This window comes from Schistocerca cancellata, chromosome 4, assembly GCF_023864275.1.
Source record: "Schistocerca cancellata isolate TAMUIC-IGC-003103 chromosome 4, iqSchCanc2.1, whole genome shotgun sequence".
NCBI lineage: Eukaryota > Metazoa > Arthropoda > Insecta > Orthoptera > Acrididae > Schistocerca > Schistocerca cancellata.
This window is the reverse complement of record NC_064629.1, coordinates 684615341-684632001: the sequence shown is the minus strand read 5'-3', so window position 1 is coordinate 684632001 and position 16661 is coordinate 684615341. Positions and strand designations below refer to the sequence as shown.

Genomic DNA, 16661 nt, shown 5'->3' with positions numbered 1-16661 from the left:
TATATTTTGACTACAATGATAATACACTCAGTATTATGTTGAGAATATGTGCACAGGAAGCAACAGGGTATCTAAGGTAGCCCCTGAATAAACTCATCCATGAATGCTGTCACGTAGTTATGCTGTTAATTTGAAATATAGTTGTAGTCTGATAGTATACTTTGAAGTAAATTTGTCTTTTGCGACAGGAAACATAAAATGAGCTCCCGGAATGGAAACTGAATTTAATTATGATTAAGGAGTGAAGTTATATGTATTTCATGGCATTATACTGTGATTAAAATTATGATTTGCAGATTTCAGTGGTTGTGGGGAGGGGGGGAGGGATGTGGCAGTGTTTCCGTGTACAGCCAGCCACACTAGACAAAATGCTGCTTGTACCTACATAACAGGTGACACAAGAAGCAAGTGGCATTTGAGAAAGAACTGTGATTGGCTGACATCTGACCTCTACCACTCAATGCCCTAGAAAGCCAATCACAAAGTTATTTTAATCAAAGTATAGGTCGTACTACAAACTAATTCCAAAGGACCACATTGCCTGCATATGATTTATGAAAATCTTGATAAGTCAGTTAATGGGTAGGCACACAAATCTGGAGAAAGCCAGAGATTGAGTGTGTTCAAAATGTGCATTGCATAATAAAAATGCTATAAAGACAACAGACATAATTTTTTATTGAGTTTTCCATGTATTTCACTGCCACAATTTGCCAAGAAGAGCCGCTATGACTACCATGAAATGACTGTTCCAGTATTTTGGGTTATTCATAAATACTTGACAAGATATGCAGAAAACACACAGTGGATAGAGAATCTCTCCAAATTTTTAACTTGCATTGCAGGTACACAATATGGGTACCACATGCTACATGGCAAATGCCAGTGTGATAGTCAAACATGCGTCCTACACATGCTGACCCATCAGGGTCAATATCAGTGACCACGTTAATTATACTTCCTTGTAGCTCTTCCAAATTAAGTGGCAGTGGAGGCAGGCATGCATGGTCTTTGTCATAACCCCCCAATAAGAAATCACATACAAGTAGACTAAGTCAGTTGACTATGGGGCCACTGAAGAGGAGGAGAGTATGATGGGAAGCATGTCGAATCCAGCACTGAGACATTTCGACATTGTGGTAATCATGAGTGGCTGAAAGAAAGGGTGGTGGGACACAGTCTTGTTGCAAAATGAAGTCTCCGTTGTCTTTCTGTAATTGTGGCATAAGCTGTTACTGCAGTGTGCCGAGGTACATGAAACCAGTCCAGTTTTCTCTGCCCAGAAAAATGGACAATAATCATTTTGAAGAGACTGTGGCACAAAAATTGTTAAATTTAGCTGAATGGCAAATGTGTTGCACCGTCTCTTGTGGATTTCTGTGCCCCAAATGTAAACATGACGACATGCCTCTAAACACATGAAACGTAGCTTCGTCACTGAAAACCAACTTCTGTGAAAAACTGTCTTCCTCCGCTAACCACTGTGTGTTGTTGCAATAGTCGGAATGAAGCTGTTTGTCTCAAGTAGTCAGGGCCCATAATAACTTCAGTCAGTATTGCTTTATACACAGACATCTGTGTAGGAATGAGCAGAACAGTTGACTTTAGTATTTGTTGTTATCTGCTTGTACATGTTGTATATTTCTTTGGGCCCCAGGTGAATGATTCCCACACACCCTGTACAATCTCTGCTGACAGTTCCAGCTGGCTTGTTTTCTTCACATCTCGTAAGCAGGCTTTCACATGGAATGTGTTGTACCACCTTTGGATTGTTCTGTTTGTTGAAGCTTTTACATGATATTTGGTATAAAAGCTTTGCTGAACCATCACAACTGAATAACATTTATCAAATTAAAGAACACAAAATGCACACATTTCTTTATAGTACACCATGTTCTGACACACCTGCCCCCAAATGATGCACTCTGCAACTACACCATGTCATGTTTTATGATTCTGAACTTGGAGAGATGCTCTGTCCACTGATACTTGTACTGTATATGTCTTTTTGTTTTTCTTTTTTTTCCATGCAGTTGTCTTATGAAACTCTGTAGGTACTTACTGTATGAATAAATCTGTATTTACAAAATAAATTTTGCGAAAATCACACATTTGTGTTAGGTGTTATCTCATTTTTAATCATCTAGAAATGAGGTTTTTTTTTTTTTTTTTTTTTTGGATGGTCTGCTCATCTTCATTACTCTAGTTCTACTAGATGATACTGTGGCTGAATTTATCATATATTTTGTTTTAGCCGTGCTCAATTACTTATTTGTATTTTAAGTCAATATCCTTGATCATATTAACAAATTTAAAATTTTTGTTGCTGTGTATGATGGTACTGTGTGTCACATTGAGTTTGTGAGAGACTAAGAAAAATGTTTAAAATTTCTAACCATCTTCGTGTTTCGGTATTGAGTGACCTTAATATGGAAATAACTTGGGAGGGAACAAAATATTTAAGTACAAAAGTTTGATATTTTCTGTAAAATGATAACTGCAAATGTATATCTATTATAATTTATTCAACTGTCTGGGATCACAAACTTCATTCGTCACGTGTGAAGACAGTTTGGTTCCTAAGTTACTAGTTACTCCATAATGTGGGTAAAGCTGAAGATGAATTATGTGAATCTAAAATTGGTCATTTATAGAAAGTTTTCAGTCCCTGGCTATTAAATAAATCTACTGTTCATGTTAATTTGCTTTCAGCACTTGTTGACAAGAATGACGAAACAGCAGAAGACCTATTGAAGTACGTGTTGGAGAATTTTTCTAGCATAGCATCTGGATGGATCCCAGTAATAAGCCATATTCTGACTGTGATGGATTCAACCACATGAAGAAGAAAAATGCAAACAGTATTTGTGTAACTGAAAATGAGTGTGGATGTTTATTGTGTTATTGAAATGAGGCATGTTGAAAGATACAGTTTAACATTTTTCTTTTATGAATTTATTTATGCTGGAGCGTAAGCAAAGAATGTATTATATTGTATTCCTGAACACCATTGATCTTTGTATTTTGAGTGGAACTGGATGTTGGGTCAATTCCATCAAATAAACTGTTTCTCACTCTTGTTTCTTTTTTATTTACTGTTAGGTAACTTTTTATGTTAAGAATAAAAACAGTAAAATTTAATTAATGTCACATAAGTGAAATAATATGAATAAAGCAGTATAAGACAAAACAAAAAGTTAATTTGAAAGCACTGTCTCACTTTTGAATCTGAAATTGATATATTATTTTAGAAAAAAATCAGTATTTTGCGCTCATCTATTTTCAGTTGGTAGCACTAACAAACGAAATAACCGATCCTAGCACATGGAAGTAGTTTTCTTATCCTTTTTGTTTTTTTTTTTTGTGGAAAAAGGAAATAGCTCTTTCTGCAAAAATCATGTGTACTGTTGAATAAATCGGAACTGCTGTACATATGTTAAGGTAACTCAATGGCAGTGTTCTAGGTTTTACTGATAACAGCTCTAAGTCTCATACACCAGACAATATCAATATTAGTACTTTATATGAATTTCTTACTAACATTAATTATGATAGAAACAGAGGAGATGATCATTAGTACAGCCCCAATTTCATGAACTAAAAAACGGTGAAATATGCAAGTATTCATGAGCTAAAATATATATAAATATGACCTTAAAATGAAATATGACATTATAAGAGTTTATAAATAAACATTGTTGATGTTTTTAAAAATATACAATGTAAAACAAAATTCACTTCTTAACAGAGTACAGTATCTACTTTTTGCAATGTTTGAAACTGACTAGCATTTATTTTTGAAATATTTGTGTGTCTGGGAAAAAGAAGAAAACACGAAATACAGTGAAAACAGTAACACCTATCCAAACACAAAAACATGTTTTTACTATTGCACGCCCTTTATTTTAAAGTATTCCAGATTAGTTAACACATCGTGTGAATATCCCATTTCTGCAGAGTTGCACTGGATCACAAGTTGCATTTTCAGGTTTTCCATTTTCAAAGATCTACAATTGTCACTGAGGATAGTTTTGTACCTGGGAAACCTCCTCTCCACATCATAGGACATTACGAGAGCATATTTGAAGGTGAAAAGGTCACTGCAGGCCAGATTTGGTTCATTGTCTTCTAGTGTTGTGGCATTTCCAGAAAGACGGTCACTAATTTTGCACATTGTAGAATATCCAGGATTCCACTTGGAGGTGTGATGGCTTTTGGTACTTCTGAAAAGTTGGCATTGATGCAATTGATGTACACAAAGTTTTCAGACAAGGTATGTGTAAAGACCTTTTTCACAGTTTTGATAGCACTTAATTCATTGCTATCAGGCTGACAAAAGATTCATTATTTTGGTGTAGTTGGTGCAGTAATACACAGCAGCATTAAGCCAAGGACTCATTCATGTAAGAACAGGCTGAAGGCGAAGGGCAGCAAAAGTTCTTGTTCCTAGAATTTTTGCACTCACAGCAGAGCTTTCACATCGATTTTCTTGCAACAGAAAATAGATTTGTCCACAACAGGGTAAACTGACCACACCTATACTGCAACTCTGTGTTAACAAGTGTGCAAGGTGAGTGACATGCACCATACTGGTGTAGAGAATTTGAAGCTCCTTGGCTGCTTTATCCATGTATGAAGCACTGTCTGTTTTTAGCAGCTAAACATAGTCTCTGTTCACACCATCTGGCCACAGTAGCTTCACAGAATTTTCGAACAAAATGTCAATTGTAGAGTCACCATCATCATTTGCAGCATAATGCCCACTCTCATCAGTGGTTTAATGTATGGACACCCAGACTTTTTGTGAGTAACACTGATTCCTATCTTGTTGAACACCTTGTAGCACACGAATAAATAGTTCTTTCTTTCTCAGTGTAGATTCATGTGGAACTGGAAGTGCCATGTTGTCCAGCAACAGACAAGTGTGGATTCTCCAGCTTCTCCAGTGGGATGTTTCAGGGCACCACATCTCATACAAGTACTTGAAAAATAATTGTACAGTTGAAGATGGACCTGTCTGCACAAATAACAGTGTTTGTCTGCTGTCATTTTGAGCACTTCTCTGCACACAACTGCTGTTTTTGGCAGTATTACAATGTTGTACATTAAAGTTTACAAAAGAATATTTCCCCGTCAATTCTGAACAACTTCCCTGCATAATAATGAACAAAACCTCGCAATTTGAGGGTGTTGGAGCACTTATTTTTTGGCATGTAGAACCAGACAGCATTTGCAAAGTGAATGGTGTGACCACATGTGCACTGTTTATTACACTGGAAGCTGTCTTTCTTGGATTTGCGTGTGTTTAGTTGAACCAATACAACGATATCTTATTGTCAGCGAACCAACTGTGTTATGCTTCTTGTCTATTATAGTCCTGTACGCTGCTCATATACTACAGTCCTGATAAATGAAGTTTTGTAGTAACTGTTTTTATTTGTGACCTGAGACGTTCTCAAGTGACAACATTTTTATGTTTTTATTCTTGTCTTCTCAAAGATATGAAAAATATATGCATTTTTGACAGAAGTTGATCGAAATGTGACCTATTATTAAAAAGCTGTAAATACTACTGTGTATGAACAATATATTTTTCTGCACTACAGTACATGGATTGCAAAATTCACCCTAAAGATCAGGAAAAAAATGCCTTGCCATTAAAATCTGGACATTTGTCATTAGGAAATGTCATTGTAAACAGAAGACCATCCCTTTTTAACCTACCCAGGCTGTGGATATGAACAAACTTTATGTTGCTCTGTAAGCTGCTATCATTCCTTAAAACTGAATATTTAGTTGCTACTAACTGGTATCAGTTGTACGATGCCTGTAAATCTAGTTACAGGAGCCATCGAATTTTGAAAGCTTAATGAAACAGTTTTTTGAATAGTCCTTGGATGCTAACTATTTCTGACAGTGCTGCTCCAAAGACATCGTGTGCATTTGTCATGTTCCTGCTATCAGATTCCAGGTTCACAGATGCTTAGATTGATTTTTTTTCCACGTACTTTCCATTAAATTACTAAAAGGGCAACAAATGATGAGACTTTAAGACCTATTGTATACTTTGTTAACTATATTGGTTGATTGTAAGAATTATGAGGGGTGTTCTCTAAGTGAAGCAACACTTCTTTTTCTCAGCCAAGTTCAGTTGAAAAATAGCAGAATTTGTTGTGAGACATTGTAAAAGATTCTCAGTTCAGCCCCTATAGTTTCATGAAGTTTCAGTATGAGGCAGCACTACATGTAGCCCTCAAAATGGCGTCTGCAACGTAGGTACCTTCCAAGCAGAGAGCTGTTGTTGAGTTTCTTTTGGCGTGAAACGAGAGCATAACTGGATGTCACTGTTGGCACACTTGTCCACCAGTTGGCATACTTAAAGATATGTGCCTGCTGGGTTGCTCACCGTCTAAAAGGAACTGTAAAGAGCAATGAAGGACAAACTGTGGATAATTGCTTGTGTGTTAAGAGGCTGATTGTGACAATTTTTTGTCAAACTTTGTCACAGATGATGAAACATTGGTTCATCACTTCGAATCTGAAGCAAAATTGCAATACATGGAGTGGCACCACACCACATCTTCTCTGAAGAAAAAATTGAAAGTCAAGGTGACAGTCTTCTGGGACTCTGAAGGAGTTATTCTGTTTGATTTCCTCCTTTATGGTGCAATGATCAACTCTGAAACATATTGTGCTACCCTCAAGAAATTGAAGAAATAGCTAAAGCATGTTCGTCACCACAAAAATGTAAACAAACTTCTTCATAACAGAAAGCCTTACACAAGTCTGCACACCCGGGGAGCACACTTTGTCTCCAACATCGACAACTAGAGTTCTACCATGTGGGCATATGGGCCCTACCAGTAGAATAGCACAAGGCTGTCGCATTGAACGGAGATTGGATCATATGAGTAAAATGGAGAATATACTTTATACTCGAAATTTCGAAGAACATTCTTAGAGTTGCATGAATAAAGCAAGTCAGAGTGTATGAATCACCCGAGAATGTCCTCAGAGCGAGTGAAAGTGTGAGGGAAGTTGCTCAAAACCAAAAATAGTCTCCAATTTTGTATGAATAAAACTAGAGGAGCTTCTCACAAGCTGTTTTTTGAAGTGAGTTCTGTTGAGTTTGTTTTACCAACTTTTTGTAGTAGTGGCAGAATTTATGTTCCTTGGAAGGCACACGTAGCCCAAACAGATTCTGAAGAGAGAAACTGTACAAGTTAATACTGGTTTAACAATAAAAACATTATTTGCCTGGCGAACTTCCTTCAAGAAGAGTATGAAACAAAAGCTCCCTTCTTATCCTTGCGCCTTCCCTGTTGCTCCCTCCTTCCCCTCTTTTGGTGTTCTGATTTACACTAAAGAGCCAAAGAAACTGTTACACCTGGCTAATACTGTTTACGGCTCCCACAAGCATGCAGAAGTGCCATTACACGAGGTGGCATGCACAATGGACATGAATGGACACACGTGATCAGACAGGATGCTTGCGTATGTGTTACTGTCAGAGTTGTATCCCATATCACTCCAACTACACATGCGCCACACCATTACAGAGCCTCCACCTGCTTGAACAGTCCCCTGCTGACATGCAGGATCCATGGATTCATGAGGTTGCTTGCACACCCGTACACATCCATCCACTCGATACAATTTCAAATGAGACTCGTCCGACCAGGCAACATGTTTCCAGTCATCAACAGTCCAATGTCAGTGTTAACAGGCCTAGGTGAGGCATAAAGCTTTGTGTTGTGCTGTCATCAAGGGTACACGAGTGGCCCTTCAGTTCCAGAAGCCCATATACACTCCTGGAAATGGAAAAACGAACACATTGACACCAGTGTGTCAGACCCACCGTACTTGCTCCGGACACTGCGAGAGGGCTGTACAAGCAATGATCACACGCAGGGCACAGCGGACACACCAGGAACCGCGGTGTTGGCCGTCGAATGGCGCTAGCTGCGCAGCATTTGTGCACCACCGCCGTCAGTGTCAGCCAGTTTTCCGTGGCATACGGAGCTCCATCGCAGTCTTTAACACTGGTAGCATGGCGCGACAGCGTGGACGTGAACCGACGTACCGCCGAATTGCTCAACACGTGGGGCATGAGGTCTCCACAGTACATCGTTGTTGTCGCCAGTGGTCGGCGGAAGGTGCACGTGCCCGTCGACCTGGGACGGGACCGCAGCGACGCACGGATGCACGCCAAGACCGTAGGATCCTACGCAGTGCCGTAGGGGACCGCACCGCCACTTCCCAGCAAATTAGGGACACTGTTGCACCTGGGGTATCGGCGAGGACCATTCGCAACCGTCTCCATGAAGCTGGGCTACGGTCCCACACACCGTTAGGCCGTCTTCCGCTCACGCCCCAACATCGTGCAGCCCGCCTCCAGTGGTGTCGCGACAGGCGTGAATGGAGGGACGAATGGAGACGTGTCGTCTTCAGCGATGAGAGTCGCTTCTGCCTTGGTACCAATGATGGTCGTATGCGTGTTTGGCGCCGTGCAGGTGAGCGCCACAATCAGGACTGCATACGACCGAGGCACACAGGGCCAACACCCGGCATCATGGTGTGGGGAGCGATCTCCTACACTGGCCGTACACCACTGGTGATCGTCGAGGGGACACTGAATAGTGCACGGTACATCCAAACCGTCATCGAACCCATCGTTCTACCATTCCTAGACCGGCAAGGGAACTTGCTGTTCCAACAGGACAATGCACATCCGCATGTATCCTGTGCCACCCAACGTGCTCTAGAAGGTGTAAGTCAACTACCCTGGCCAGCAAGATCTCCGGATCTGTCCCCCATTGAGCATGTTTGGGACTGGATGAAGCGTCGTCTCACGCGGTCTGCACGTCCAGCACGAACGGTGGTCCAACTGAGGCGCCAGGTGGAAATGGCATGGCAAGCCGTTCCACAGGACTACATCCAGCATCTCTACGATCGTCTCCATGGGAGAATAGCAGCTTGCATTGCTGCGAAAGGTGGATATACACTGTGCTAGTGCCGACATTGTGCATGCTCTGTTGCCTGTGTCTATGTGCCTGTGGTTCTGTCAGTGTGATCATGTGATGTATCTGACCCCAGGAATGTGTCAATAAAGTTTCCCCTTCCTGGGACAATGAATTCACGGTGTTCTTATTTCAATTTCCAGGAGTGTAGATGATGTTTCGTTGAATGATTTGCCCGCTGACACTTGTTGATGGCCCAGCTTTGAAATCTGCAGCAATTTGTGGAAGGGTTGCACTTCTGTCACGTTGAACGAGTTTCTTCAGTCGTTGTTGGTCCCGTTCTTGTGGGACGTTTTTCCAGCCACAACGATGTCGGAGGTTTGATATTTTACCGGATTCCTGATACTGACAGTACACTTGTGAAATGGTCGTATGGGAAAATTCCCACTTCATCGCTTCCTCGGAGATGCTGTGTCCCACCGCTTTTGTGCCAACTATAACATCACATTCAAACTCACTTAAATCTTTGATACATGACATTATAGCAGCAGTAACTAATCTAACAACAGCGCAAGACACTTGCTGTCTTATATAGGCGTTGTCAACCCCAGTGCTGTATTCTGCCTGTTTACGTATCTCTGTATTTGAATAAGCATGCCTATACCAGTTTCTGTGGCGCTTACAATTTTGTTCCTTCTGCCTATTCTTTCATCCTTTTTGGAGTTTAGGTCCCTGCTTGAATTTTCACCTCCACTTCCAAATTTTCTGTTTTTAATGTGAGCTATTTGAGGAACAACTCCCCCCCTAGCATCTAGGGTGTGGATTCGTCTCCCCCCTTCCTTTCCCTCTTCCTTGCACACTGTAGCCCCCCCCCCTCCACCCTGCTAGGTCACCAGCACATGTAGTCAGTCCATGTGGTGGTGCTGTTATGTATCCATCTCGCGGAGCCCCCTGACAGCACAGGGATCATACTACTGATACCTGAGCTGCTCCCTCCCCATGTATGCCAAGAAGGGGTCGCTTGTCTTCCTGGAGCATCAGAAGTCCTGGCAATGGCCGCCGTGCCAGGCAGCACATGAAGCATATTCAGCTGAAAAAATGTGACCATTCTCAAATGGCCGTCTCTTTGATTGGTGAAGGATCATTGACTGCTGCTTCATATGACCTGCCAGCCTTCCCTTTCCTGGTTACACCATGGGAGAAGGGCCAGGCTCGCAATCTTGGGATGAAATGCTTTCCCCGCTACCTTGTCCGTACTAGGATGGATGGACACACATCCACAGCCTCAAAACCATTGTGGAGAATATCAAGGTCAAGTTTTGTGAAGTATAGTGACTCGGTAAGATGTGGTCAGGCTCCGTGTTGATCAAAGCTGCTTCTGCCACCCAGTTCGCAGCTCTTCATGCTTGTGATCATCTTGGCAATGTTCCAGTGTCTATTACCCCTCACCAATCTCTGAATATAGTCCAGGGAGTGTTTTTTAATAGGGACCTCATCCTGCAAACTGATGAGGAACTCTGGGCTAATCTGGAGCACTGCAGCATTTATTTTGTTCTATGTGTGCAGAAGGGTTGCAAAGACAACTGCATCAATACTGGCGCCTTCATTCTGGCTTTTGAGGGGGATACCCTCCCAGAGAAGGTCAAGATTATGTGCTATAGATGTGACATGAAGCCGTACATCCCACCACCCATGAGGTGCTTTCGGTGCTTGTGTTTTGGGCATATGTCTTCCCACTGTACAGCAGATCCTCTGTGTGGTGACTGTGGGCACCCACTCCATGAGGGAAGTCCCTATGTTCCGCCATCCATGTGTGTCAGTTGTCATGAAAGACACTCCCCTCACTCACCTGATTGCCCTGCTTACAAGAGAGAAAAGAAGATCCAAGAGTACAAGTCCCTAGGGCGCCAATCTTATGCTGAGGCTCGCCAAAAATATGACACACACCATCCAGTGTCACTTTCTTCAGCTTTTGCCTCTGTTACAGCCCTTTCCTCTCATTCCTCTTCCTTACCCCAGCCTTGTCCCTCTCTCCTCACCCATTCCCCTGCAGTTCCCATGCCCTCCTATCCAGGAGCTGCTCCCCCTCCTTCAGAACCTGGCAGCGATGGGGTTCCCCCTCCCCCCCCCCTCCCCTCTCCCCTCTCCCAGGACTCTTCTCACTGGGTCCGCAGCTCGTGGTCATGCGGTAGCATTCTTGCTTCCCACGCCCGGGTTCGATTCCAGACGGGGTCAGGGGTTTTCTCTGCCTTGTGATGACTGGGTGTTGTGTGACGTCCTCAGGTTAATTAGGTTTAAGTAGTTCTAAGTTCTAGGGGACTAATGACCATAGATGTTGAGTCCCATAGTGCTCAGAGCCATTTGAACCATCTTCTCACAGGTATCTCTCAGGCTGGAAGCCTCCTACCACAATTCGGCCATGAGATGCTCCGTCTGTGTGCTCCAAGGTCGCCTGCTCTCTTTCGGTTCCAGATCCTGCAGACACCTGTACTCCCTCTGTGCCCTGCCCTCCTCCCCCTCCTAAAGTGGAGAAGAAGAAACATAAGCTCCAAGACAAGTCGCCCCCCCCCCCCCCCTCCGGGTCCCTGATTGTGCCCTCACGCCCCTCACAACCTGAGTCTGACATGTTATTTATGGATGTCACCCCATCCTTGTCAGTGATGACCAATGACCGAGTGACATGACCTCCTGTCGACTTCTTTATGTCTAACTTTGACTCTCGCCACACGATCATCCAGTGGAATTGCAACAGATACTATTGTCACCTACCAGAAGTACAGAATGCGGTTGAAGACCCTGAAGAGATGTTGCATCTGGAGAACATCCAAGTGTTGGATCATCTGGTTGTGGATGAAATCCGGGCCTGGAGCCATGTCATGTGAAGACGTAAGAGCCTGCAAGAATTCCCATTCAGTGACTATAGGATTCAGCTCGGTGGGGTTTGAAACAGAGGGGGGGGGGGCGGCTGTTCAACTTGGCATTTCTGCTTGTGAAAGGTAGCACCATAGAAAGAGGTCACCAATGCCGTTGCAAAGTGTGTCGCGATGTGTTCTGCCAGGAGCAATGGATCAGTGCACAGAGCATCTAGGAGGTTAAGACCCTGGACAGTTGACTGTCGCTGGTGGCCCAGAAGTCTACAGAGCTTGGACCAAACCTGCGATGAAGAGGCATTCGTCCCCAGGGAGGAAACATAGCACTCCCAGCATTCTTTTTTACCCTGCTTAATAAAGTAATGAGCCTTAGCATGGAAATGATTAAAAGTGAGAAGATTAGTCTGTGAAGCGTGTCGTTTAAATCGTTGCAGCGTTCGTTGGTGGTCCTGGGCAGTGACAGCTACATCCTTGGTCCACCATGATGCTGGGCGACGACGAGGGGGACCTGTGGATAGGGGGATAGCAATGCCAGCAGCATGAAGAATAGTGGCAGAGATGCCTTGATGACCTCAACAATGCAATTCGAGAGGGGGGTGTCAAAGTGCATGGCAGATGTATACAGGGTGTTACAAAAAGGTACGGCCAAACTTTCAGGAAACATTCCTCACACACAAATAAAGAAAAGATGTTATGTGGACATGTGCCCGGTAACGCTTAATTTCCATGTTAGAGCTCATTTTAGTTTCGTCAGTATGTACTGTACTTCCTCGATTCACCGCCAGTTGGCCCAATGGAAGGAAGGTAATGTTGACTTCGGTGCTTGTGTTGACATGCGACTCATTGCTCTACAGTACTACCATCAAGCACATCAGTACGTAGCATCAACAGGTTAGTGTTCATTACGAACGTGGTTTTGCAGTCACTGCAGTGTTTACAAATGCGGAGTTGGCAGATGCCCATTTGATGTATGGATTAGCACGGGGAAATAGCCGTGGCGCTGTATACGTTTGTATCGAGACAGATTTCCAGAACGAAGATGTCCCGACAGGAAGACGTTCGAAACAATTGATCGGCGTCTTAGGGAGCACGGAACATTCCAGCCTATGACTCGCGACTGGGGAAGACCTAGAACGACGAGGACACCTGCAATGGACGAGGCAATTCTTCGTGCAGTTGACAATAACCCTAATGTCAGCGTCAGAGAAGTTTCTGCTGTACAAGGTAACGTTGACCACGTCACTGTATGGAGAGTGCTATGGGAGAACCAGTTGTTTCCGTACCATGTACAGCGTGTGCAGGCACTATCAGCAGTTGGTTGGCCTCCACGGGTACACTTCTGCAAATGGTTCATCCAACACTGTGTCAATCCTCATTTCAGTGCAAATGTTCTCTTTACGGATGAGGCTTCATTCCAACGTGATCCAATTGTAAATTTTCACAATCAGCATGTGTGGGCTGACGAGAATCCGCACGCAATTGTGCAATCACGTCATCAACACAGATTTTCTGTGAACGTTTGGGCAGGCATTGTTGGTGATGTCTTGATTGGGCCCCATGTTCTTCCACCTACGTTCAATGGAGCACGTTATCATGATTTCATACGGGATACTCTACCTGTGCTGCTAGAACATGTGCCTTTACAAGTATGACACAACATGTGGTTCATGCACGATGGAGCTCCTGCACATTTCAGTCGTAGTGTTCGTACGCTTCTCAACAACAGATTCGGTGACCGATGGATTGGTAGAGGCGGACCAATTCCATGGCCTCCACGCTCTCCTGACCTCAACCCTCTTGACTTTCATTTATGGGGGCATTTGAAAGCTCTTGTCTACGCAACCCCGGTACCAAATGTAGAGACTCTTCGTGCTCGTATTGTGGACGACTGTGATGCAATACGCCATTCTCCAGGGCTGCATCAGCACATCAGGGATTCCATGCGACGGAGGGTGGATGCATGTATCCTCGCTAACGGAGGACATTTTGAAAATTTCCTGCAACAAAGTGTTTGAAGTCACGCTGGTACGTTCTGTTGCTGTGTGTTTCCATTCCATGATTAATGTGATTTGAAGAGAAGTAATAAAATGAGCTCTAACATGGAAAGTAAGCGTTTCCGGACACATGTCCACATAACATATTTTCTTTCTTTGTGTGTGAGGAATGTTTCCTGAAAGTTTGGCCGTATCTTTTTGTAACACCCTATATAAAGACCAAATGGCCCTTCAGGATGCCCAATGTAGGGGCTGTCTGCCTGCTGGCAGCACAGGAACGATAGAACCACCAGAAAGTGGCCACTGTCACAAACATCATCATGAGATGGCCGATGTAGGGAAGCCATGGGAGCAGAGGAGGAGATTGTGAAGTCGATAGCAGTGAAGGTGCCATGGGCAGCAGTGAAGTGGGTAAGGGAATCATCATTGAGGAGACACAAATCGAATTCTGTAACAAGTTGAGCAATTAGGAGACCTTTTATCTGTGGAAGTGGCACTACACCACAGTGGGTGGTGGGCATTGAAATCCCCAAGGAGGAGAAATGGAGGTGGGAGTTGCTGTTTTAAGGTAGACAGTTCAACGTAAGGAAGTGGCCTACTTGAAGGGAGGTAGACATTGTAAACGGTAATTGCCGGAGTCATTTGCACTCTAACTACTATTGCTTCCAGGGTGGTATGAAGGGGGATCCAGTCACTAATGACATCAGAGTGAACAAAAATGCAGACCGCACCATATGTTATCCCGGGGCAGGCACGGTTCTGACAGAATGCCCGATAGCCATGAAATGTTGGTGAGTGGTCATCACTTAAGTGCATTTCTTGAAGAGCAAAACAGAACGCAGAATAGGAGGAAACAAGATGATGTACTTCTGGTAGGTGACAACAGTATCTGTTGCAATTCCACTGGATGATCTTGTGGCGAGAGTCAAAGTTAGACATAAAGAAGTCGACAGGAGGTCATGTTACTCGGTCATTGGTCACCACTGACTAGGATGGGGTGACATACATAAATAACATGTCAGACTCAGGTTGTGAGGGGCGTGAGGGCACAATCAGGGACCCGGAGGGGGGGGGGCGACTTGTCTTGGAGCTTATGTTTCTTCTTCTCCACTTTAGGAGGTGGAAGAGGGCAGGGCACAGAGGGAGTACAGGTGTCTGCAAGATCTGGAACCGAAAGAGAGCAGGCGACCTTGGAGCACACAGACGGAGCATCTCATGGCCGAATTGTGGTAGGAGGCTTCCAGCCTGAGAGACACCAGGGAGAAGAGTCCTGGGAGGGGGGAAGGGAGGGGGAACCCCATCGCTGCCAGGTGCTGAAGGAGGGGGAGCAGCTCCTGGATAGGAGGGCATGGGAACTGCAGGGGAATGGGTGAGGAGAGGGGGACCTCATGGGTGGTGGGATGTACGGCTTCATGTCACATCTGTAGCACATAATCTTGACCTTCTCTGGGAGGGTATCCCCCTCAAAAGCCAGAATGAAGGCGCCAGTATTGATGCAGTTGTCTTTGCAACTCTTCTGCACACGTAGAACAAAATAAATGCTGCAGTGCTCCAGATTAGCCCAGAGTTCCTTATCAGTTTGCAGGATGAGGTCCCTGTTAAAAAACACTCCCTGGACTATATTCAGAGATTGGTGAGGGGTAATAGACACTGGAACATTGCCAAGATGATCACAAGCATGAAGAGCTGCAAACTGGGTGGCAGCAGCAGCTTTGATCAACAGGGAGCCTGACCACATCTTACCGAGTCACTATACTTCACAAAACTTGACCTTGATATTCTCCACAATGGTTTTGAGGCTGTGGATGTGTCTCCACCCATCCTAGTACAGACAAGGTAGCGGGGAAAGCATTTCATCCCAAGATTGCGAGCCTGGCCCTTCTCCCATGGTGTAACCAGGAAAGGGAAGGCTGCCAGGTCATACGAAGCAGCATTCAATGATCCTTCACCAATCGAAGAGACGGCCATTTGAGAATGGTCACATTTTTTCAGCTCAATATGCTTCATGTGCTGCCTGGCACGGCGGCCATGTTGTAACTTTCTTTTATTTAAAATCATCCAGTGTTTGTGGCATGCTATGGTAGCCACAGTAACAATATGATTTACATTGTGCGATGTCCAGTTTTCTGCGAGAGGCCGTGGATCAGAGCGCCTTAATGTCAGTTTAGGACCTGACATAGACATCGAAGTAGTGGCAGATAAACAAAATGTATGACAAGGTACAAAGCGTTTTAGAAAACAATGTTTCAAACAACGTCACAGGGTCACAGGGAGCGTCTCTTGCGACTTACAGTATAGTCTGTGGGATATGGCCATCCTCCTATAGCACGCGTGATGAAACCTTAAATTGCCCTCCGCAATGGATCAAAAGTTGTATATTTAATATGATCGTCCTGCATCGGAAACAGCAGCAGTTTGATAGGTAAATTCGACGACAGACGAGGTGTCCCTTTAGGAGTGCTATACTGAGAAGCATCGCAACAACTCTCTGTGCCAGACCCATATCGCAGCTACGCGTCATCGCGCTAGCAATGATGCCTAGGTGAGTTCTGTATCGGATGAAGTTAGTGGAGCTTTTATAGTTCGTAATTTTTCTCTGTTGGATGGTACAGAATAATGATGATAGCATGTTGGGGAGACAGATGCGAATGGACGCGTATCTGCTTCGTATTGTAGTATCTGTATCTAGTTTGGAGGCAAACCACAATGCCCGAATATCCACTGAATGGACAAAACACGCTCCTGTTGCACTAACTCAGGTCGTTCTGTTTCTACACGGGTTACAGAAGGTGTCAGATATGTCTTTCTCCTACCTCTGCCCAGTTCCGACTTAAATG

General features: G+C 44.0%; 1 protein-coding gene across 1 annotated transcript in view; it reads left to right on the top strand.

Moving 5' to 3' along the window:
• Nucleotides 1-3076, top strand: part of LOC126184630 (steroid receptor RNA activator 1) — a 54182-nt gene extending 51106 nt beyond the window's left edge. The window contains exon 4 of the mRNA XM_049927102.1: nucleotides 2713-3076. Coding sequence (XP_049783059.1) covers nucleotides 2713-2843 — 131 coding nt within the window. The 3' untranslated portion in view covers nucleotides 2844-3076. The remainder of the gene's footprint in view (nucleotides 1-2712) is intronic.
• Nucleotides 3077-16661: the final 13585 nt, after the last annotated feature.